Source organism: Synchiropus splendidus, chromosome 5, assembly GCF_027744825.2.
Source record: "Synchiropus splendidus isolate RoL2022-P1 chromosome 5, RoL_Sspl_1.0, whole genome shotgun sequence".
Taxonomy (NCBI): domain Eukaryota; kingdom Metazoa; phylum Chordata; class Actinopteri; order Syngnathiformes; family Callionymidae; genus Synchiropus; species Synchiropus splendidus.
The window spans coordinates 22,262,262-22,288,012 of record NC_071338.1 but is presented as its reverse complement, the minus strand read 5'-3'; the positions used below and the strand labels follow the sequence as shown (position 1 = coordinate 22,288,012).

At 44.2% G+C, this 25,751-nt stretch overlaps 2 protein-coding genes across 9 annotated transcripts in view; one reads left to right on the top strand and one right to left on the bottom strand.

Annotated features, from left to right (window-relative positions):
* LOC128759167 (transcription initiation factor TFIID subunit 4-like) overlaps window positions 1-11,663 on the top strand; it is an 81,373-nt gene extending 69,710 nt beyond the window's left edge. For all 4 annotated transcript variants that reach the window (XM_053865921.1, XM_053865920.1, XM_053865919.1 and 1 more), the window contains one exon: window positions 9,422-11,663. In XM_053865921.1, coding sequence (XP_053721896.1) covers window positions 9,422-9,595 — 174 coding nt within the window. In that variant the 3' untranslated portion in view covers window positions 9,596-11,663. The remainder of the gene's footprint in view (window positions 1-9,421) is intronic.
* A 60-nt stretch (window positions 11,664-11,723) lies between these two features.
* LOC128759168 (BTB/POZ domain-containing protein kctd15) overlaps window positions 11,724-25,751 on the bottom strand; it is a 41,029-nt gene continuing 27,001 nt past the window's right edge. For all 5 annotated transcript variants that reach the window (XM_053865923.1, XM_053865925.1, XM_053865924.1 and 2 more), the window contains one exon: window positions 11,724-14,817. In XM_053865923.1, the coding sequence (XP_053721898.1) occupies window positions 14,659-14,817 (159 nt within the window). In that variant the 3' untranslated portion in view covers window positions 11,724-14,658. The remainder of the gene's footprint in view (window positions 14,818-25,751) is intronic.

The window sequence follows — 25,751 nt, the reverse complement described above, 5'->3', positions numbered from 1 at the left end:
ATTAGTTTTAAATCTGGGGAAGTGAAACAACCAATATTTCATTCGGCACTAGAAGAGCTGATGAGATATAAACGTTGTGAGACCTTCTGAGATGCGCTTTGGACACAATGGGCGACTGAGCGACTCAACCCAGCATTTTTATACTTCCTATCCGAATGTCAAGGTAAACAGTTCCCCATCATAACCTTGAGAGGGCAGAGAATTCAGTGGGTAGCTTCGCATCCTGGCTCAGCTCAGTTGACTCCCAAAAGTACTGATACTCAAACACTGTGTCTGAATATGATACAAGTTTGCCATGCTATTGGTGCGACTGTGTGTAGTCTCGTGGCTGGCTGACAGTGACACTGAAACATGGAAATGGCCTGGTTTCCGATGTTAGTCTGGAAGTCTGTCGGCAGATACTGTACCACTGCTTTCAGAAAAACAAGGACAATATTTTTTATTCATTCTTTTTTCCTCTGATTCTTTTATGGATTTACTTGCTTTATTATTTACTTCAATTTTGTTCAACAGGTTAGTTCCACACACACACACGTTTGTTCTCCTATTTAAGTGAGTCATTGACATACTTTGACATAACCCTATCCCCAGCATCTCTCCCTAAACCTAACCTTCTAAAACACATGGCTAAAGTGAACCGTTACTCTTAACCAAACAAGAACCCAATTATAATAACCAAGCTATTTTGTAGTTTTAACCCTCAAACTGAGGCTTGACAGAGTGAGGGCCGACCAAAGTGTCCTCACTTGGCAAAAATGTCCTCACTGTGTTGATTAAAAGCTCATACAGGGTCTCACAAAGATCACGGGAAAAAAAAAATTGTCACTGGAATTACTCTAATGTTGTTGTGTCAGTAGAAGATGGCGCAGGCAGTGTCCGTAAATGTGGATAATAGATCCACATTTTTGAAAAACAAAGTACCAAAGCAAAAACGTGACGTGGACGGTTGGACCCAAGAGGTTCATGTTAACAACTGAAAACACAGTCAAAATTGAAAGGAGAGTAGAAATGTCTTTGTCTGTTCCAAGTCCATTTATGGTCACACAGCATTAAAAATAGAGGCAAAAGAAAGAGGTGACTGATACCAAGAGGACTCTGTGTTTGGTAGAAATCCTTGACGTGATTGTGTCCAGACATCGGAGAGAATCCAATGCGTCAACCATCTGCAACGTCTGAGTAATCTGTTTTAATAGCGGTGTGTTAAACAGGAACTGCACAATCTGATTGATCCAGGATGTTATGCTAGTGGCTAAAGTCTTGTCAGTGTGCGTTCGCGTGTGACGTTCGCGCAGAGACACCCATTTGAGCTGAAGAAATCAGAACCATTGATGCTGTTTATTTGACAGGACGACCAAATTCTCTTTGACGTTGAAAGCAACCATTGTAGTGTGATTTTTTCCTAAAAGTCCTTAAGTTATGTCACAGACTTGCCCCTCCTAAAATAGGACTTGGAAAGATGTTTAACATGTTGTTGAGCTAGCCGCGCCAAGAGCGCCACATTTAGAACAATGTTTTGTTTGCCTTCACATAATCTTTTGGTTCAGCTTGAAACCCAACAAGCGCTGAGATAGTGTTTCCAGGCGGGGAAGTTTGAAGCTCTTTGTTGGGAAGGAAGGTTCCGGGTGCAGCGCACGGTTTAGCTGGGTGACCCTGTGACTGTCTTCTGAGGAATTGTGCGCGCAGCCCTGCAGAATACTGCTCCAGGGTCAACTTTCATCTTAGCAGTAACCTGTGGACTTTGAAACTCAGGGCGATGGAATTGCAGCTTTGTCAGTACACTACTAATTAGAAAATTCCTGACCTGGAGCAAGATGTTTTAATTATGTGTTGTGTCAACGAGTTTGCAGATTTAATCCACCGTCGGTACACACTCAAGCGCGCTGACGGTGTCGCACGTTGTGCTTTCCCAAGTAGAATGGTGACGGCTTCTTTCTTTTTTCCCGCCTCTCTGACCCACATAACCTTCCGTCTCTCTTGCACCTTGTTTGCGAGGAGACATCAGGTCCCTAAGTAGCCCAATTAGACGCGGAGTTAATGTGCGAGTCTGTGAAGAAGCCGGTCTGATTCGTCTTGGTTTGCGCGAGGCTAAACAATGTGGCAGCATTGTGCTGGGTGTGAGCTCTCTGTTGCAGTGAGTCAGTGTGAGGAAAGGCAGGAAGGGGTTAAACAGAAATTGAGCGGGGATGCTGGGGGCAGCAGTGCTGCAGAACATAGCAGTGTTCGTGCGAAGGCAAGTCATTTCCCGAAACACTGCAGACACATGGCCTGCGGCGCTCTAAAACCTTTGGAGACCAAAATGGCTTGCAGGAGTTAGAAGTAATAAGGTGTTTTTTTGCCTTCTTTCTCCTTGACTGAAATTCTGCACGGTTGCTATGCATTGCCATGGAGCTCTGTTGCTGTTTTTATGGTTTATGTGGGTATTAAGATGCTCTGCAACTGGCCATTTTGGAGATTTGTTGTTCTTTACTTGTGGAGTAAATGGAAGTAGTTTGTTTTCAAAGTAATTCCCTCATTCTTCTGCTCCGATCAAACCGTGCCCTCGCATCTCTCTGTATTTCACCTCGATTTTTCCCCCTCTTCCCGTCGACAAAATTGCACATCCGAAAAAGCATGGATCGGAAAGCGCGGTGACTCTTGTTTATTCCCCTTAATAGAACGCTAAAATGTGAACAAAGGCTGTTAGTGTCGGCGCATGAACATAAAGCTGTGGTATTAGTCTGCCACGACCTGGCTGATTATCAGTGCGCTGAACCAAGACCCTGTTCATCCTTTCCCATGGTTCTGCTAATCTTGGCTGACTTCTCAGGTTCAAAGACGGGCTGCGGCGCATAATCTGGCCACGTACATCTGTGAATTATTATTCTAATTCTTTATACATTTATTAGAGCTGAATAAACTCCACATCAAATACATCACTTGGGCAATGTCAGAAAGCCTCGGGCCAATAAGCCGACATCTGTTAACTCTTTCAAAATGGCCTCATCCAGCATGTCTGTGGGCGTTGTGGAGCAAGAACAAGACGAGAGGGAGAGAAAGTCTCTGTTGCTGATTAATGGCGGCGGTGGAAGAGGCATTTCATACAGAGTGTGGAGACGACTGCCGCGCTTGGTCCAAACTCGGTAAACAGTGCCTGTCGTGGCGGTATTCCCGAGTGAAAATTTGGGAGCGCTTTGCTTCCTGGCTCATAGTAGGTATGATGACGCCTGGTCCAACACATATTCTCAGTCTTTTTCAAACCGACATTGATGCTCTCCTCCTTTGTGTCTAATCTAAAGCTCAGGACTGTCCACTCCTGTCATTGTGATCTGTTGTTGGCAAACGTTCTTTCTTTTATTTACTGTTTTGCTTCGTGCAAGCAACAAATTTATTGCAAACAATCTTAGTATTAATGATATTTCTATGCTTGTCGTCCGATTTTTCCATCCTCCATCCTTGTCAAGATCAGTATGTCACTGTGACGTCCGGAAAATGTGGATCTCGTGGAAGAGTGAATTCCATAACAATGACTGTCGTATTGCTTCTTTTACTACAAAAAAAAACAACAAATAGGTGCCATATGAAAAGGGAAAACCAGTCAACCTCCTCTGCTAGTGGTCCTACACAATCTCTTCACCAAACCTTCTGGCTTCCAGAACTTTTCTGAGCTTATTTCCAAGCTTGTCCTTAATGGACTTCAGCCCTGATGCTTCTTACACTATCTTTGTATCCGAACTACAGCACTGTCTTATACAGTACCTCTGGTCTACCAAGCTTCCCCTTCTCTCCTCTTTCCTACATCACACCTGACAGTTGTCTCCACCTGGTCACCACGTCTGCACTCTCCTCTTCACCCCCCTCTCTTTCTAGTCACCAAACAAGTGCACAAGCTAAACTCAAATAACATGACTGTCAATATTCTAGTATTACAGTTACCAAACAGTGGACAAGTTAAGAAGCTGCCCTCACTTCCTGTGCTTGTCTGTGAAACCAATGCCTCGCCATTAAAAGTGTCCTTGCGTGGCCATTTGCAGGCTGCCCTTGAGCAATGCTTAAATGGTTTTCAGCATCAAAGTGTTTGAAACAATATTCTAATGTTGCGTCATCGACTGAAGCTCAAATCTTTATCTTTTAAACCTGAATATCAGCGGATGTTGTTGTTGCGGTTATTGTGGAAGTTAGTCACTGTGCTGGGATTCGGTCCTCAGCTGTTATTTTGGGTCGATTTGCGTTCTCTTCCCACATGTGTCGTCTAACCATGAATGTGAGACGAGCTGGAGATTTGACGATAGTTTCTGCTGCTTCAGAAATTAACCACTAACTTCATAAAGCAACTTTGTGTTTACGGCAGGGATTCATGCTTAATTTTTACTCTTTCAAAGACACAGACTCGGAGCGTGAACTGGTATACAAAGGGAGTGCGTGAGTTATTTTGCCATTCAGCATCCGCCTGCTACTTTTGCTCAAAAGTGCTGAGGCAGCGGTTTGGCCTGTCGAGGCCGAGCAGCTCTGTGGGCCTGGCAAAGTGGGCCATTAACCCACTGCCCTGAGGTGTGTGACCTGGGCCAGATCCAATATTGGCTTCAGCATCAAGGCACAGGTGCCACTCAGAGGTTCAAAGCTGGAGAACGTCAGGAGCCCCCCCCCCCTTCCTCTTCCCTCCTGTGATAAAGGATCAGAATGTAAATTCTCTGACTCCCCACACTGGCCTCCTCTGAAACAAAAGGAGAATATTCACCAATATTTTCATTCATAAAGCATTCAGATACCTCCGTTCTTCTTTAAAGAAAAGGATTTTATTTTTAATGTTTTGTCTGTAACATGAACGCTTGCAGAACAGTGCTTCTAGTCAGTGAAAGTATCTGTCCTGCCATTCAATAGCAATGTGAAGTACATATGTTGACTCTAGCAGTCTCTGGTCAGACACAAAATACCTTCTGTGAAACCACATTTTTTCAGTCTTTAATTTCATTTTTACACTGTGTAATTCAACACGATTGATAAATCTTAACATGGAACACAAAGCGGTGGAATTTAAGACTCATTTCCTACTTTATTACATAAGCGTTTTCTAAATAAACAACATATCGCCACTGTAGTTGTTGTCTTCAAGCCAGGTATGTCATTTTAACTGACTCAAAACAGTTTTTTCTATTGCTACTATTGCTTCCCATCCTGAATCCTCTTCCCATGGTGACATCCTCCTGCAAAGGATGAAACAATGAAACATGTTCTGAACAATAATAAATAGGAAATAAATGTGTTAACATAAGCAGTTATTTATTAAATTTATGAATGTCTGCAGTTTCTTCTTGTTGTCAAGCAGCTGTAAAAGCTACATCTGTTGACACCGTGATGGACATGAATTCTTTCATAATGCAAAAGAAAGCAGCAGACACAGCGAGTGTCCGCTCACCTCTCCTCCCTGAAACTCTCCTTCTCCAGCTTTAACTCTGCACATCTCTTCTCCTAAAATGCTTCCTCCTCTCTTCTTGTCTCCTCCTCTGTCGTCTCCCTCGCACCACTACCCCTCCGACCCCCCACCCCCCGTCCTCCGTACAAGTCAGATGTCTGAAGAGATGTATCGAAGTATTCCTGTGCGTTGTGTACGACGGATATGTCATGTGACATAATGCCCGCCAGCGCCCATCACTGATAAAATGACAGATGCTGTTTTGCCTCGTGGATCTTTTTCTTGGCCAAACCGATTTTAAGACTTGGCTTTATCTCCCCTCCTCGCTCTCGCTCAGCGTGACCTGACGAGCACTGCCATTTTGTTTTTCACTGACTTTCAGACATAATGACGCGGTAATTGCCGGCGACAGGGAAAGTGTGGTCAAAGATGTTTTGCTTTCTGTTTCTTAAACTGGCGCTCAGCCATCGGCTTTCTTTAGGATTGTTGTTGTTTACCCCTCCCAGCTCTGTGTGCCGTCATGGTCACCATAGATACCTGAGACGGTACCGCAGTGTGGTGGGTATGCAAAGATGAAGGGAGGACGCGAGGAAGTGAATTCCTGGACAAGGCTGACCTTTCTGTCTGTGTTTGGATCTCTGAATGTCTCCGAGGGAGAGAGGGCTTTCTGGAAATCGCACGACAAGTACAGCAATGTCTGACTCTAATCACTGTTCCCCTCCTTCCTGCTGATGCGCCGTCCAGCGCCCCAGGCCTCAGCTGCCCGTCCGTCCAGGTGGATGGATGGCTTTGATTGGTAAAATCTGTGCTCGTGTCACCAGGCTGGCCGCTGAGTGGCAGTAATTGGCATGGCAGTAGGCAGGCCCATCTTTCACTTGTGGTCAGCCACGATTGACCGGATTACACCGAGGTCGCTCCCCAAAGTGGTGTGGCCACTGCAGATTTCATTCTGTCCAGGTCCAATGTACCGGCGGACGGAACACAGGAGGGTCCACAATATGATATGCTGGAAGCATCATATTCCATTTGTTGGCCTTTTAGGAACAAATTCCAGATCTTATAACATGGCTCGACAGCTTGAAGCCGAATCTTCCGCCTTCCGTCTTTCTGCTCTATCACTATCACTATCACGAGATCAGTTAAGTGTCCAGCTAATGCTTCTGATTTTCTTCTTTACCAGATACTGTCACTTGTGTTAAGATGCCCAAACTCTCTGCAAACCTCTGTTAACTGTGGGCAAAACAATGACGCAGGCCAGTGCTGTCTTGTGAATGTCACAGTCAGTGAGGACACCCCAACTGGTTCATCAGGTTCCTTGACCTCTTCCAGCTTCTCCATGTCCTTCATACTCTTGCTTCAGCATCCTACTTCTGACACCATTGAACTCCCGTCCTGCCCTCTCAGCCATGGGGTCAAAAACTCGACTTCGACCTGACGACAACATTCAGCCATAATTTAAAGTGCAGTGACGTAAGGAACATGCTTGAAGCAGGTTTTCCCTGCGGAGTGGCGAGGGTGTTCGCTTCAGGAGGGCTGAGGGGGGATGCAGGTGAGGATTTATGGATATGGGCCTTGGTATGGAGGAGGCCCCCGGGGCAGACCCACGACATGGTGGAGAGAATACCTTTAGTTAGGGCCTCCGTACTCTGCCTGTCCCCAGAGAAGCCGCAATAAAGCGTCGTTGGATCACCTCCCATTGGTACTGTCCACTGCAGGCTGAGGAGCTGACTTTTTGGAGGTTCCTTGACCCTTTATTGGCTCACCATTCAAATTCACTCCTCTAAGGTTTGTCCTATCTAGAGAATTCAAACACCATCTGAAGATTTGAGCTTGTTATTTCCGACCTCTCAAGCACCAAGCAGATTCACCTGCACGTGTCCAGAGTTCCATGGGTTTCTCGGATGTTGTGTATTTTATTCACCAATATATCCACCAGGGGGAGCTGCGCAGAGTCAAAAGTGCATGATGACGGCAATCTGCAAATCAAAAAAAAACACAAAAGAGGAAGGCAGTGGAGGTCAGTGAGGTTGTTATATGTGTTTCACAACTGGAGGACGGAGAATTTCCACTATAGTTATGTCTTCTTTGTGCCATTAGAGCTACGTAACAGCAACACTGCCCCTCACAGTTTCCTGTGGTAGTGCTCCGTTTGGTCCCTAAGCTTTGTGGAAATATATGGACGAAATGAAGGCAGAGCACGGACAGAAGGCTCCGGTCGTATCCAGATCCGTATGGAACGTCGGATTGTGTACCACCTTTGTTGACCGATAACTGGTGCCATTATTTCCACTTAAAACCTTTGTACCGAAGAGTTAGTCACTCTGACCTGAGTCGGCTGCACGTGAAGGTGGTAACCATGGCTTCAAGCTTCCTTCGCTTGGTGCAACCGCGTTGTGCCGTCGTGGCGGAGATGTGGACGCAGTTAAGCCACTTTGGTCGACGCAGAAGTCTGTCTTTGCTCACTCATCTTCCAGAAGTTCAGCGAGTGTAATGAGAGAAATGTGAGGCATTACAGATTCATACAAACAGAGGAATGGCTCAACGCTCGAGGGACTTTTCGGCTGGTTCTTGTAAATTTGCTCCTTTCAAACGTTTGCAATTAAATCCTGTCAGTGCTGTGTTTACTGAGCGGTGCAGGCATCGTAAGAGTGGCTGCGCTTCACTGTCTGGATCTGCTTCTGCGACGCTTCATCTCCGTGTGTACACTGGTGTTCCTTCACTTTGGTGGATCAAACACAAAGTCTCGGGTTCAGAGTGAGACGTCTGCTCTGATCTCTGTCTCCTTTTTTTAGAGAGAAAATCATTCATTCGTTCATTTCAGAGAAATTACAGTTTATTGTTTGTGCTGCATCAACATGTCATCAGTGGTTTTCTTTGGTTTGTTTTTTTCCCCTGAATTTGGTCTCACATGAAAGGTCACTTCTGGCTGAAGGTCAAGTTCTTCCACCCAGGACGCCAAATCTCTTGTTTGCAATCACTCCATTTATTTGAACTAAGTGTAAAAATCCTCCTCCATGGATGATACACAAGAGCAGAGTTTTAAAATCCCTATCTTTTACTATACAGTGGTACCTTGGTTCTCGACCACAATCCGTTCCAGACGACTGTTCGAGAAGTGCTTTGTTGGAAATCTGAATTGATTTTTCCCATTACAATTCATGGAAAAAGAAATAATGCGTTCCAAGCCTTAAAATAGTCTTTTGTAGGAGTGAATGTAGACTGTCTGCTGCAAGTGCGCTGTTCCTCTATGTGTGTGGCCGCTGCATGTGGGAGGGGTTGCAGAGTGAGTGACGTCTCTGCAGAAGTGAAGAGGTGCCCGGTGCGTGTAGGTAATAGGTAAGTAGGTAACTCGGGTACCGGCAGTGATGGGTGGATGAGCTTTACAATACAGAGTTGCCTCTAAACCACGCCCCCTCACTGAGCTGGCCTGTCATTGGTTAAACATTCCTGACCCATTGGAGATGAGCAAAGCTTGATATAATGGAGGTCAGGAAGTGGGCAGAGGCCTGTTTTTTAGATATCACTCGAATTAGTACTTAACTTATAGTAAATGGAGACCACGTATGGTACCTGCAATGAACAGGAAAGTGCAGTGCTCCTGCTGTACTTGGGGTGTCGATGCGCTGTGCCATACTGGGGAGGAGGTTGGTGTTCAGATTGAACATAAGATGTCTCATGGAGTGACGGGTTCATGAGGTTTCATGAAACAGTGGTCCTCATTTTAAGAGCCCAGCAGGTGGAGCTTCCATTCCATTTCAATGAAACCTCACCATGAACTGCAGGCGCCACCAACTGAGCTCTGAATGTGGGGTAGTTGTTTCATGAAGCTTCACGATCCCCTCACTAGTCTTGTGTGTTGAACATTGTCCCAGCATCATTTATGAGGAATCACTAGTCGACAAATGTCTAGGATAGAAGTTTCACAAAGGGAATGTTGCCCTGTACTTCCGTGGTGAAACTTCCAGGTCCGAACTTTTTTCTTCAGCTCTGGGATGTTTCTGTGCAGCTCTGAACCTCTTCCTCTCCCTGCAGGTTTCGGGCAGCTCGGCGGGCTCCCCGGCCGGCGCATCCGGCGCGTCCACCTCGTCTCGCCAGTACACACGCCAGCGCATCACCCGCGTCAACCTCAGGGATTTAATTTTCTACATGGAGCAGGAGAGAGAGACGGCCCACTCGCTCCTCCTCTACCGCGCCCTGCTCAAGTAGCTCCTCCCCGCGCACACCTCAGCTCCTCCCTCACAAGCCACGTGCCTTCAGAACCGGTTTTTACGTTGGGACCGCCATGTCGGTTTTGCAGAGAAGAGATCTCCTCCTGTGTCACCTTTGTAGTTCAGCTCACCACCACGTCAAGGAGAGTGTTACTTTTACCGGAACGTGTCGCGCGTCTCTCTCGACAACTCACCTCAGACTCATCGCACCTCAACACTGATGTTTGTTGAACCACGTTCAATGAATGTAGCGGATTTTAAACGTCACGAACAGCAGCGTCTATATCTCCCTCATTACTGTACATGTATATAGTTTCTTTTTTTTTTTTTAAACCTGCATGTATATTCTCCCTGTAGAGTTCCACCCTGACCTTTGACCCGGACAGGTCACTCTTGGTGCATATATTGTTTTTATACATCCATTTATAATGTGAAGTGAGTGTAACTAGCAGGGCTGCACAATATTAACCATACGATATGTCAGAAACAATCGGAAAATACCTGGCGAACGATGATACCTCTTTTTTAAGATGTTGAAGAAGTGTAAATATGAAGAAAGTACGAGCCAGCAACGTCGCATTTCTCTTTTAAGACTTGGCTTACACTTTTTTTCCTTAAAAAAATGGATGAACCATTTAAAAGTTTATTAATAATATTGCTTTCGATAAGGAAACAAATGAATGTGTAAATGATAAATCAAGTTGTTTATTATACCTGTTCACTTCCTGTTTATCTTAATGGCACTTAAAACGTAAAATTGAGAATATTTTTTATGTGTTTGTCGAGATGATGGATTTTATTTACAGCATCGGTGACTGATAAAACATGGCTGATAAAACATGGCGATCTGAACTGGTTCAGTTATGATTTTAATGGCACTTCACCTCGAAACTTGTTAATGTATTGTTCAGTATTTTGAGGTAAAAATCTGTTTCTATAATGTTTTATTATATTTCAAAAGCTCCCCTTTACACATGGCACTGATGACTGCGATGATGCCGATACCTGTCGTCACACTAAAAAATACACTACGCAACGTCAGTCACATCAGATGGGCGTCACTTTTACTCACAGCTACAGAGCTAAGGCTACTAATGTTTAGCATCTTTTACTGTCACAACAACATGGTGAGTGGTTCGTGAGACTTCGTGAAACAGTGTCCTAATTTTCAGCGCACACTAGATGGCGCTCTCTGCTGTAAAATCTTTGGATTTCAGAAATTATTTTGATGAAACCACACTGGGACGCCACCTACTGAGCTCTGAAAATGGGGACACTGTTTCATGAAGCTTCATCAGCTCATTACTGATCTAGAGTCTAGACAAAAACCACCATCCTTCATGACGACCAAGCGGCGCTAACATATTGTGCAGCCCTTCTGAAGATAGCGAATGTCTCAGCAGCTCCATAAAGTGTTTCATACTTTTTTAAGTGTTACGGTTGTAAAGTTAGACTGAAGAGTTCACGACTTTCAAAGTTATTCGGCTTGTTATCCGTCACACGACGACACCCGAGTGATGTAGTGTTGTCCATGAAGTTCAAATCTTTATTTAAACTGACGCCTATGCAGCTTTTTCCTCGTCATTTCTAAACACGTGTGACATTTGAAACGTTGTAAAGTTCAAGCACTTTTGTTTTTTTTAAAGGATCCGACACGACCAGCTGTATTATATATTGATTTTTAGCAGTATTGTCAAAGTATTTTTTAATATATTTTGCGTTTTGAACGGCCCGACTCGTCACATCACGCCGTGTTTTTCCAACAAGCACAACACTCTGAATTGTGGCATTTCAAAGAGAGTTGTTTTTAAAAGCTTCTCGTAGTTTCACCGAGGTCATTTCTACCACTACAGCTTTTTAGCCAAAATGACAGAACGGTAGACAAACAGGGGATTTAACATCAAGTGTAACAAGGATTTGTAAATATTGTTTACAAAGGTATGTGTTTATTAGATCCACGTTATTTTGGTATAAAAACAACAACAGAATCTTGTATATATCTTGAGGATTTCCTGTTTGTGTGACAAATGAAACCGATGTATTTGTACCTATTTTGTAAAGAATAAATGAGCTGTTTACTAAACTGAGGAAAGTCTCTTTGTGTTTCCGTAACAGACACCACACACCACAGACGAACGTTACATCCTTTTATTATCGCAAATAGCAAGAAAAGTCAAATGGAGACGATGTAAATGAACACATGCCCTTTAATACCACAGTCTAATTGTTTTATCACTTTAAATAATATACATTTGCACCGTATTATTGTGTTATTCGTATGTACACAAGTCGTTCTTTGCTTCTGTGACTTAAAAACACGGGGGTCCTATAAAGCCCCAGAGTTCCGAGAGTCCATATGCAACAGCTGTACAGCCGGTCCACCGCAGAGATGGAGGGGAACTGACCAGTACTTCATCTGGAATTCAAGGTTCCGCTCCTGGAGAGCGTCGGACCGGTTTGATTATTGCTGGGCCACAGAGTCCTGAATGGCAGCTCACATTTGACTCAACAGTTTGTTTGGTTCGATGTGGTCCAGCGAGCCTCAGCGTGGGCGGGCGTCCTGAAAAGCAGCGCATGGGGATGACACAGCAGCAGGGGGTCCAACCCGAGTTTCTACTGGCACCGCTCAGCTGGAAGCCCTCGGGGAGAGGACGGCGGGGGGCGGGGGCACGAGCGCGGAGCTGAGCCCGACATGCCGCGGCAACATGAAAGGCCTGGTTGACCATTCCCTTTGAGGCCAAGGGATGCTCCGACGTGGGCCACTGGCGGGTCAGAACAAAGATGAGCCTGTGAGGCGCCCCACAGGGAGCAGGGCCGGACCAGGAACCAGCCTCCTCCTCCTTTCATAATGAACATTGGCCAAAAAAAAAAACGAAAAAAAAACAGTTCATAAAAACTACTAAGATCAGAATGTGTTTTGGACGTGAACATCATTCTCTCAACACGCTTTGATCCAGAGACGTTGAACAGAAGACAAAAGCAGAGAGTAAATGCCACCCACTCGCATCTTCGCGGCTCACTGATGTTGGAAGGACCGTTCACTCCGCGAGGCGATAATCCGGGTTTGGCCGTGACAATGTCGAAACAAACAACGACTTTGACAAACTTGCTCTAAAAGGTACAGTACACAGAGCTCTGATCCAAAACGGCGTTTTTTTATCAACTGGAATTCTTCAGTCATTATTGTATGTCTTTGTACAATCAGCTCGATTCTGGCAGTCGGACGAACAAAAGCAGCTTCAAAAGACAAAAGTTATAGATTAAACAAGGAATGTCGAAGCATATTGGAGATATTTTCTGTCACAATCGTTTCTTCAGAAGGACCATGAAGACCCAGAATGTCAGTCAGTTCTGTCAGCGGTTCAGACTCCTCAGGGCTGGAGGCAACTCTCATCTTGAACTCATAGAAAAATTAAAAGGACCTGAAGTCACTGAAGCATATTAGCTCCAAAATATCCCAATAACTATGAGACTTGTAATGTCCTTGCTGTTTTAGCTTTCGCTTCATTGTGTATCAGGTTTCCCTTAAACAGCTGCTTATGAGCTTCATAAAGAGCTGATACAAAATAACTTTAAATTTGACTAAATTTAACTAATTTTTTTCACAATTTTCCAATAATCTTCATATTGTGGATAGTAGAAAATATTTAAAAATAATTTTAAAAATAAATAACATTAAAACTGGCCTATTTCTCATCGTTTTCTCGAGAATTTATTTAGAATATTTTTCAAAATATTGATTTTAATTCATTTACTTTTTCTTTTGCACTCCGTTATTTGTTTATTGCCATATAAACATACTTCTGGATTTGGGGTTTAAAAGGTTGAATTTCTGCGCTCCAATTTTACTTAAATATTTATTTACTCATTGAATAAAAAAATAACTTTTAATTTAGAAAAAAATAATTTAATTAATTTGAATTTTTTAAAAATGAGGGGAAAAAGTAGAGTTCTGAAACACATTTCGAAAGCATATCTTAATAATTTTCCGACTACTTAAACTTTAATAAAATGTAAAATCAACTCCCCTAAACCATGAATATCTGGACTTAGTCCTCAGTGAAATTCCTGTTTTATATAAGAAAATATTCTGAACAATTTGTTCATTTTCCGCTCCGAATTGTGCCGGTAATTTCTCAGGTTGCTAACCCAGCATTGTGTTTTGGTCTCGCAGTGACAGTGTTGGGCCCAGCAGCTTCTGACCTGTGACTTGATGCAAATGCTTCAAAGTGCAAAAGAATCCCATATTTTAGAGTACGTCTCTGGCGGAGTCGTACTGGTAAACGTCCCGGAGGCTTCTACATTCCACGTCCCATCTGGCCAGTGGGACGGCGATCAGATATGTTGCCAACGTAATGAGTGGTTGAGAGTAGAAACAGGTTGGAGGACGGGACTTGTTTTGTTCCTCCCCGTCCGTGAACGCACCACGCCAGCCAGATCGCTTCAGCCACATCGCCTGCAGAGGTTTCTGCAGCGTTCGCCAAGAACTGCTCCCACACAATCTCTCGACATGAACACAAACACATCCTTCATTTTGGAGAAACATAAAAATAATCCTATTGTTTGTCATTGTTTCACAACGCGATGCGATAAGAAAGGAGCAAGAAGAAACAACAAGTGGAAGAGACAATCATTCTGGCAGTTTTGTGTGACACGGGAGGGGCGGGGGGGTGAGGGTGACGGGGGGTGGCTGGCCTCGACAGTTTCAAGGAGACTGGATTAAGTCCTCGCTGGTCTGTCAGTGCCTCCATCTGACTGCAGACCTCACACAGACTGGGACTGGAGCAGAGTTCCTGCTGCGTGACGCGACGTGGGAGGAGAAGAGTCACCATGAAGTGCAGAATCTTTGGCGGCCGTTTAAATATCTGTACTACATTCCCCCTCCAGAGTCCGTTCAGAAGCCCAGGTGAACCAGCCGTCTCGCATAACTCCCTGAGGTAGGGACGCTCGGGCGGGGGGGACGGTGGGGCGGGGTGGGTGGTGCGGGGAGTTGGAGGGTGAAGATGGTGTGGAGAGATATGGACAAAGAGCAGGGATGCTGGGTCCCTCCGCTCCACCTCTTTAGTCCAGAGGCTCCTGTTTTATCCTGATGGGCGTGTTCATGGACAGACTCCGCCGGTCCTCGCGACACAACACGTACTCACTGAACTGGGACGAGTCCACGCCGCCGCCGCACGACGCCGCCACGCTGAAGCCCTTCTGGAAGAGACGCTCCAGAACCTGCAGGAGGACAGAACAGACTGTGTCATGGATCACATTCACCGTCACAACAACTCAGAGATGACTGTGGCGGCACTGCACCCCACAAGTGTCTCCCTCACTTGTGTGAAGCACCAAACAAAAGTGTGTCCCGGGGTCAGACTGACACCTTGGTGACTGGTTACCAACCCATTCATCAAGGGTCAAGGGTTAAAATAATCGGTGTGTCTTTACATATTGCATAACAGCATGAAATGTTATGATTCAGATGGTCCAAAATCTGATTTTTTTTTTAAGCCTGATGAGGAAAAAATATAATTATATTGGTTGAATTTGTGATCAGTCTTTGTTTTTTTTATTTTATTTTATGACAGCACTTTATTCCACTGACCATGGCAATAAAGTTGATTCTGATACAACATGAATGAAAAGTAGAGGAGCTTGGTATTTTTACTTTTCTCATATTTTGAGACTTTTTTTAGTTTGTTAAAAGTACATTATGTGGTTCAAAGTATATTCTGTGTTTACACCTGTTCGAAAGAGAGACACTTATTCAAATGGTTGGCAAGTCAGTGAGGGTCATTACAATAATAATAATTATTATTATTAGAATAAATAAAATACATATGATATTGATATGATATTATTATTATGAACATTATATATACATAATTATACATATAATATTAAAAACAAACAAGAAAACGCTATTCAGACATATTGTGATTTCAACTAGAACCAATTGAAATCTAAACTTTTTTTTTTATTTTGAAGCCACTAGACTAAATATAGTTTTAATGTCCCTCCCACTCATTACAAAACAAACAAACAAACAAACAAACGCCCAAATCAGTAACACACTTTAGCAACAAAAAAGAGGAATATGTGATATATGATATAATATGATCATCTGACACATAGTCAGGTTTCAGTTTTGAGGGACTGGACAGCACCAAAACCCTCATGTGCTCCGCTCTTGTATTACACCCCTCAGCAAACGTATTTATTGTCACAATTGTGACGTAACTGAACAATAACAGAGCAGCGTGTGTTTGTGTTTGAACCAGACACAGTCATTACTCTATAAGACCTCATCATTTCTTTGTTCTTTCTTCTTTTTCTGACTGAAGTTCCACATTTGCCTGACAGTTTCAGCCCAAAGAGAAAATAAAATAAAACATTGATATAATTTGCTCTTACTAACCACGTTATATAATAGAACAGAGGCGGGCAGTTACACTTCCTAAAGGGCCACATTTCAATCTGACAGTGTTGTGAGGGGCCACCATCAAAAGTAAGACAGCGATGACTACAAGAAAACTATGGAAAAATACCCAAAATATATACTTAAGTAAGAAGGACAAAAGGAACCTAAAAAGATTAAATGTTAGTAAGGACATTAAGAAGTGTAAATATGTCACGAAACCTATTGAAATATTTCATTTTATATGCATTTAATTTGAATATAAATCAACATAACTATGGGTGTTCAAGATAAAAAGGAAATATTATTTCAAATTATTGAAATTATATTCCTTCAATGTGTTTTGAGGAACATGGAAAAACACACAAAAATGGCTAATGAAAATAAGAAAATGTTACAAGATACTGCTGAAGTGGTGGTGGTGACTAGAAGAGAAAGAACAAAAAAAGGCAGAAAAATTACAACATATCAGTGATAGTTTTAGTCTGACATAAAAAGGCCACGAAAATACAGGCATCGGGCCGCAAATGGCCCCCGGGCCACATTTTGCCTAAGTCCGGAACAGATGAACTTAACTCAAGTTTTCTCCTTGAGCGACGCGTTTGTGTACAGAAGTTTTGTCGTGGATTATCTGGCTGCATCATGCAGTCAGGGACCACAGATTTCCACATCATCTCCACGTCAGACACCAAAAGCCAGCACCACCTCCTCCAGTCTGATCAGTGTCAGCTCTTCATCCCTGCACCCGGCCAAGGTGCCGGCCCCTGGTCCAATCACCCGTGGTGAAGGAGCAGGACCGGGGGGCTCCCCGACATCACACCGCTGCTGCAATATTCATCAGGCTCCTGCAGGACTGGCAGCTGATCCGAGGGCGCCAGCTCAAAGCCAGGCAGGAAGTCAGGTGCGTTCAGGGGCTGCGAGGAGCGAGGTGATGACTTGGGCTCCTAATTTGAGTAATGAGGAGCATCTGGGGGTGTGTGAGCCAAGGAAGAGCGACGTGCGGGGAATGAGGATGTCGGATTACGGAGCCTCAGCCACAGGAAGTGAGGCTCAGCACGGTGTTCGCTAAGTTCCTACTGAGACAAATCCTCATCACTTCATCGCTGCATCAGCTTAGTTATTATTGGCAGAGGACGTGGGACGAAGCTGGAGATGAAACTAGAAGACAATAAATGAGGCTCAGGACCTCAATAGTGACAAACATACAGCAGGTGTGATGCCAGACTTGTCCAGTGAGGAGCGGAAAAACTAAAGGATGAGTTAAAACTTGTAAACTGAAAAACTTGAAAAACATTTTTTAATCCAAAAAAGTTGACTGAGAAATAGTATTTTAGTATTTAGTATTAGTATCATATAGTATTTTTTTTCTTCTGGATGATTTTTGATTTTTTTTTTTTTGCAGGTTGGGGTGACAATACCAATTAATAGATAGTTTTGAGCTCAAAATACTACTTTAAATTTGACCTTAATACAAGGTCCATTCCATTCAAATTCAAATTCAAACATTCTCAATTCAAAATGGAACTGAATTCAGGAGATTAAAAAAAATCGTAATTTTCTTTTAATTTTTATCTTTCAATTTATAAATGTTCACAACAAAATAAAACAACAAAGCGAAACATTAAACACTGGCAAAACTTTTTCTGACTGCATTAACTTTAATGGAAAGGAAAATCTACACCGTAAGACATGAATATCCGGACATATCCCTCAGTCAAATTTCTATACATTTCAACTTTATTCAAGAAAATATTTCAAATAATTCCAATTGCTTTTTTTCCCCATAAAGTTCCCATCTTGATATTTTGATGAAATATTGCTGCCACAGTCTGATGAAAGTTGATGTATTTCGACATGGATTGCACAGGAGGCCATGAGCACATGAGCAGTGTTTAGAAGCCAAACAAGCCAGACTCAGAAGATTCCTGGATCCTGATGGAACTTCAGAACACCACCAACATAGTATCACCTGTTCTTACAGTCCACAACAAAACCTTCTGAGTGGAGGCAATAAAAACTTCTAACTGCTAACAAGCCAGCAGGCAAGGAGGCAGAGGAAAAACAACTGCTGCGAATGTCTTTCCCCTCACAAACGGGTTGAGAGTTTTATCCGAAAAACATCCACCAATCCCCGCAACTGCTCTTCTCAGCAAGTCGCACTTCATCAGAGGCGCACCGAGTCGTGCCGACCTACATGATGTAGCTTATCATCGGCGCCTCACTGCTATCGCCGCGCAGCATGTCGGTGCTCATTCATAATCTCTAGAGTGAAGCCATCTGATAACCTTCCATCATGGAAGAATTCTAAGGTTCACACATTAGAATCGCATGTTATGAAAATGTTGAGACTCAATTCATGGGTTTCCAGGTAAACAGTTGGACTCGGTTCATCTGCTGCAACTACCCGGGCTGTTGTTTTGAGCCAGGGTTGATCCAAATCCCTGCAAAAGTAGCGCCGCGTTATTTACTTATTCCCTCGTCTTATTAATGGAGTGTGAACAGAAATGAAAGGTCTTGCTGAGGGCTAAGCCTTTCTGCCAAATTTCCAAGCTGGAGAAGTTCATGCAAAATAGCCAGCTCGCTTCAAACGGCCGTCCGCAGACGCACACACACACGCGCGCGCGCACAGTTTGGGTGGAGATGACCTCTATAATTACAGGAGCGAGGGCCGGCGTGGAGGGCTAAAGTGGAGCGACCAGACCTCCAGGTCAAAGGGCTGCCGAAAACACAAAGAAGATTGGCGCTGAAACACAGCAGACTGTTGATGCTCATGGAGGAGAGAACAAAAACTAACAAGTCGAAACCATCCACTCACTTAGGGAAGAAAATATCTCCAATTACTGGCGTGGTCCTGGGCACAAGATCAAAGGTTGGACGGACAACAGAGCCGTCTTCGTGAATCTCAGGGGTCGAACCCCGTCACAGCAAAAACTAGGGTTAATGACGTTTTTAACTGACCAGAACGCGGATTTGATTTAAACCTTATGAGGCAGACCTGGGCAAAGTGCGGCCCGGGGGCCAAATCCAGCCCCCTTGACTGTATTTGTGGCCCTCCTGGAGTGAAACTATTAAACTGACATTGTCTCTGACATTTTGTCTTGTGCATTGTTATTTGTCCATTACGATGCGACTGAAACATAATTTTCTTGTTTGATTATTTTTCGTAATAGTTCGTCTTTTCTGTCGGCTATTTTAGGAGTATTTCTTGTCCCTTAAAATACATCAGAATTAAAGGTAGATTTTGAAATGTGTCAGACACATCAAAAATCTCTTACCCTCCTTGGGTTTGACGGCATCTCTCAATGGTCACAACATATGAGGAAATTTAACTGCCCACCTCTGTTATAAGGGCTTCAACTGTTGCTGAGCATGATGGGACTGGTAGAATGAGTATTGCTAAGTTGCTAGCTAAATCGCTGGTTGGGTGAGCCCAGTCTCCTTCTTCTTAAATCAGAACACAGAATCACACCAAGCCATCCCTCTCCGTCCTTGTCACATCTTCATCACACCCATGAAGCTAACTGGTCGTCTTCTCCTTTTAAGAACCTACTTCTCCATCTCAAACACATTCAGTTTCCAAACCCTCTGCTATGAAGACTGGAATGAGTCAACCAGTATTTCATTTGTGACCTTGAATCCTGTCATTTATAGTTTGTATAGCCACGTTCCAAAGACCGTTTCATCATCAACCCTTGAGGCGTCCCTTTAGCACGCCACCAAGTGGCAAGTTACCACGCTATTTCTCGGATAGTTCCACCAGAGTCGTGGACAGACCTCTGCGATCACGTGCGCCAATCCAAGTCTCATTCGATGATCGACTTTACATAAGAAGCTCGGGCTCTTGTCGATGAGCCCCGGCGCTGCGGCGTGTCCTCATTTCACTATAATGTGCCCTTGGAAAACTCTCGGTTTTGGTCCCGGAGCCACGGCGAGGAAGAGGAGAGAGACAGCTGATGGTGAGGACGGCTAATTAAGAGACCTGCCCGAGCATCAAACACTCCCCGGCCCATGACAGACGACGGAGGAGCCTAACCATTATGGAAATGATATTACATCGCCGCCTTTGATCATTGCATCACATTGCATTTCCCCCCCATCATCGCTTAACACATGTGGGACTCCGTCATGTTCGGCAATGGATTTGGTCACAGAGGAGAAGGTCCCGATCAATGGAGGCGCTGCTATCAATGGCATCACTCAGGGATGTTATTATAGATAGTAAGCGACTGACGCAGTCACGAGAAAAGCCCTTCATTTAAACGTTACATCCAGTTTCGTAGCCACGGGAGAGTTGGCGATACAGTCGATAATTAAGATTTATCCGCGCCAAAAAAAAAAAAATGTTTTTATGTCCACGGGATAAGGTCCTGGATTCAGTCCCAGCTGAGGAGAGCAGCACTTTTACAGCAGGTCCTTGTGGGCGAGTTCATGGGGACATGTCTGCGGGAGTTTCACTTGCACCCTCTTGTCTGAACCCATGACAAAATATATCAGCAGCATGAAGCAATCCGGTTAGCTCAAGTGCAACTTGTTCGCACTTCGGTCTTCATCGCGGAGTAATACATCGCATCTCCTCCGTGATCGGTCAAGGAAACTGGGGTGACTCAAAGCTAAAGGATGCATTTGACATAGTCGCGGGTTTGGGCACACGACTGACTCTGACAGCTGAGTTAAGCTGAATGTGATAGAAGGGGAAGGATGCTGGGGTGGCGGACAAATGGCGCAACCCTTGAGCAAGTTGAAGGTACATGATTTAAGCGACGAATGCAACTGACATGTAACATGTAGCGTCAATGTAATGTAGAGGTAGGAGTACGACAAAGTGCCGCTCTACAACATGGCGGCAGAGGATGGGAAAAGTTTGGAGTGACAGGGTCGCAAGCAACAAATTTCAGCTGGAGTTGAACCTAGCGACAAGTCGTGGAATGTAACCAAATTTTTTTTTGTTTTTAATAAACTTCCAAAGTAGATGAAGGCACAATTCTGCCTCTCTGATATGCCATGTTGAGGCTCCGCTAACTTTAGACCCGCCCCCAGCAGATTGGCCTACTTTTTTTAAGACAACTTTGCTTGGGTCTAACATAAATGAAAAACATAAATGTGGTAAAAATATATTTTTGAAAGGACTTGTTGTCCTTTCTTGTTAGATGTAAGATTAAGATGCCTTACCACTCTGAGAGAGTTGGTCGACTCTATTTGTCCAGGGTCAGTTGTATGCCTTTTCTCCATATGAAACCATAAATTTCCAGAATTTTGGGTCACTGTCCACTGTCTTTGTCCATTTACAGTGTGACTTGTAATAGCAATCGAGTTGTCGGTTTTGCGCCGGCATGTCCACTAAATCTTTCTCCCGTTGTTTTCAGTGCTACGTTGGGCACTTTTTCGGGTAAAAAAGATGCAAAACGGAACATGTTTTCAGACAGCTTTCTCAAAAATCATATAACTTTTGCAGCCATAAACCGAATATTAAAAAAACTCACTGTAATATGATAATAACCTAGATATCACAGTGCCAAAAATCTCCAGTATTTATTTTAACCTTATTGAAAATAGATACCTTTGATCAACTTAAGAGCTAAAACACAAAACATTATATCCACACATATTTACAGGCCTTTTTTTTCAGTACATTATCATGTCAGTGTTCCACAAAGTGTCCATTATTGTTCCACGGTAAATGGAATAAAGGGGGGCAGCAGAAGCAAAGTACTTTGTCAAACTTTACCACAAAGAAAATCCCTCCCTGCCTTTTGGTTGTGATCAAATGAACATATAAAAGCCTTGCCCTCTTTATCCACATCTGCCTGTCAGACTCGGGTCGTCGTGGGGATGAGAGGAGCATCCGTCAGCCTCTAACCTCCCTGCGTGAACTGTCTCGGTGAAGAAGGCAGGAATCAAAGAGGTTGAGTCTCAGGGCTGGAAACCAGAACACGATGTAATATTGATGGCCACTGGAGTGCGCACACACTCGCGACACCTCTCCGGAGGTGCGCGGAGACACTCGCCCCTCATGACACGGCTGAGGCTTGATTGACGAGTCGGAGAGCGCGCTGACGCGAGACGCCTCACTCAGGGGGTCCTTTTTGTTTAAATATGCACACTTTTCAAATGTGACAGGAAAGTAAGTGCAGTCTCTGTATCACGTCGTCTGGTTATTGCGAGCATCTGGCCTAAAACAGTCGACATGATTTGTCTCATTCTCTAAACCATCTGCTGTTATTTGGGGGAAATGGCGAGTGACATGCAGTTTGAAGCGCTTCTTATAGATACTGAGGGACTCAAACAGCCTCAGTGGAGCATATCTGCGCTTTTATAGCGTCAAGTTTGATGGTGTGTTGAAAGAAACATATTCGAGGATGAAGATACAACTTATTATGGGCCATGAAAGATGCGTCAAAATCACTTGGTTTCAAATGATTGTGGGCCAAAATGGGCTGAAATCTACGGTTCATTTTGCCCAGCTCTCGTTTTAAAGCGTCAATGAAATAACCCAGGAGCAAGGATGGAGGTGGGTTGTGTTCAAGATAAAGGAGACGGCACAGGACTGGTCCATGGGACAGTGAAGAGGCCTTTCACACTAGCACAGCTCCATGCCAGTTCCGTCAATTTGAACCAACCAGAGTGTTCCGACGGGAAATAAAACCAAACAGTCAAGCTAATTTGAGCTCGCGAACCAGGACATTGTATTCTGTGTTTACAAATTGAACCGGTCACTTCTACAAAATACACCAGGACATGATCTCCTCGACCACCAGAACTCGTTGCATGCTTTCTTGTTGGATGAAAACCAATGGTCTCAGTAAAGTAACAAATGCTTGCTGTGTGTGTTGTATCCTTCTGGTTGAGCAGTTTTCAGCACCATTTCCAGAACCAGAGCCGCGCTGGTGTGAAAGACCTCAGAGTTGCCTCAAGCTGGACCTGAACCCTCGGCCTCTCCTCCATTAACTTCACATAACTTCACACCTTTAACTTTAAAACACACTCAGGTTTCTCATTAATTCCTGGCTCGTGGTGCTTAATTATATCAGTGATAGATAGTGTCGGCCCACTCTCTCTCTCTCAGAGCTGAGGGCCACACCACGGGCTGCACCGGGGGGCACCTGGGGCCGGGCCTGCCGCAGCACCCGTGTTCACCCTGATGAGCTCTCTCTCTCCCCACCAGCGCACGATTGATGGATCTGCTGAATGACATGTAAGAGAGTGTTGCAACTGGTTGCGCGGAGGTAGCAGGGGGACAGCGGGGACAGGGGGTCCTTTTCTACAACTGCCTGGGCTGTCAAATTGATGAAGGACGGATTGGCTCTGCTCTGATCCCAGTGCTTCATCACCGTGATGTATGAAGCCAGTCGAGGCTTCGGCTCAGGGATTCACGTGTGCGAGCGAGGGTGTGTGTGTGTGCACCTTAGAAACCCTTGGCCAAATGTTTTCCCTCTCTTAAGTGACTCAGCTGCTCTTTGCTTCTGCCCACTGGAGCCACATCACAGGACAGGTGGCTTGCATTAGCCCCTAAATTCCATTGTTGACATCATGAATAATGAGTCGAGAAAGTGGAGTTGTTTAATTTTCACAAAACAGAAACACATGAGGAGTAAACTCATACTTTATATCAGAATGATGTGTAAATGTTTATACCCCAATATTCCACTCAAACTTATCTTCTCTACGACGCCATTTCCACTCGCAGCGGTGTGACGTGTCTGACTCTCATAGAAAGTTTTTGAATTTTTTATTTTTTTTTAATGATAAATATAGAAAGATTTCTTCAACTGACTTCAGAGGACCAACATCGGGGTTCGCCCCAGTGTAGCTGAGGGTAGGTGTCATCACCTCTGGGATTCCATTTCTTGTCGACTTGTAGTCAAAAGTGACTGTAAGGGTCAGCGTTCCTGCTACATGTAAATGCCTTCAGAAAAAGAATCTCTTTTTCAAGATGAAGTCACTCGCCAACAACTGTACTAAAACAACGTGGAAACCCACCTCACACATTCCAGCCAGACATATGAAGAGACGAACAGCATGAGGACGGCTGCAGATTGTAGTTTCATTCAAATCTCATGATTAAAAATTTGCGCTGTGATCGTCACCAATTCAGTAAATGTCAAACATTTCCTTGTGACTGTGTTTAACAAAACCTCATCGTGGCTCTCTACACTCACACTCACCCTGTTCACATGGTTGTTAGGCTCACAACACACAAGGTAGCACAAGGCTCAAGTGTTTTGCTCAGGCATGTGCAATAGCATCTTCTTTGTTTGTGGCTAGAACACTACAACACCACCACCAGGCCTGGCATGTGTACTGCAGGATTGCGTTTAAATGTCAAACGCTGTCAATGTCAACAACAACTTTGTCTTTCACTTTAGAATACAGAGAGAGATACTGTTGGCAATGACGACACCATTTCTTCGACTGTAAAACATCACAGCCTTGTTGAATTTCAAATAGATTTAAAATAATCCCTTGAACATGATACTGTAGAAGACTTTTGGCCTTAGATCTTGATCACAAACAGCTACACAAAATATCTACAATCAAGCCCACGTCCAGTCGACTAACTAGTTTCTGTTTCTGCTTGACACCGCAAAACTTCAAACAACTCATCAAGTTGAATCAAAAAAATGAAGGCGGACGAAGCGCCTTGTTCCCGTTTCAAATCCAATCAGACGGTGCACGTAGTCAGGGCTGGACATCCTCGCTCCACTTGCCCCACCACCCTTCGCCTGCTCTCTGGGCAGGGTGTGGTGAGGCGTCCAGGTCACTGTCCAGGACTGAAATAAGATCAGACGCTCTTTGTCTGGCGGGTAAGACAAGGATTATTGTCCTAACCTTCTCATACCTTCACGCAACAATGACAGAGGACGGAGCGAGCAAGTTGTTTGGAAAAATCTCACCTTACACTGACAAACAGCTCCATCTGCTTGTCTACTTGGCGCGCTGGCACGCTGCATTCTGCACGTGTGAGTTAGTGAAGAGTGACATCCTGCATCCTACACTGACCACAGTATGACTGTACTTTTACTCCACCAAAAATAGAATCCAAGAGCAGACAGGGCGGCTTTACATTCGCTTGAGGATAACCCACACGGTAACATACCAGTGATGAAAGAAAACCGCTGTCTGGCGACATTAAGTGACATGATCTCTAATTATAAGAGCAGCGAGTCGAAGATCCCCCTCCCTCCCCCCCTTTAACTTCTGAATGAGCCACTGTGCAGTTTCACCTCCACGCTGGATGTGCCGCCTAATAAAAAGAGAAACAATAAAAAAGCGCCTTCAGTCCATGTTAGTCAGATGTGCTCACATCCCATAACCAGTCTCACTGGTAAACAGAGTGAGAAAATGTTGTGTTAGTTGATGCGGCCAATTAATTATATTGCAAGTCATTTAAAAATCTATAAAAGAAGTATAAACTGGTTTAGGCTGTTTGAGAAATTGTAAGTATGGTATTAAAAAATGCAATACGTGTATTTCAATCGCCTCCGGCCAAGTTATATTGGAGTCTTTTTTAAAAAGGAGCTGTGTCTTAAAAAGGAGTAAAGCGTGAATTATGCATATCATCCCCTCCCTCTCTCAATTCCTCTTTTTCATTTTTTCGCAGAAAAACATGGCCGCAGTCCACGCGCGCTTTGTCCCGCTTGCTCGGCTCTCCAGCCCCCGGAGGTGGTCTCTCTCTCTCTCTCTCTCTCTCGCACTGGCGGGAGGAGGTGGAGGTGTCAGAGTGTGCCAGCCTGCCTCCCAGAGACCCTCTTGG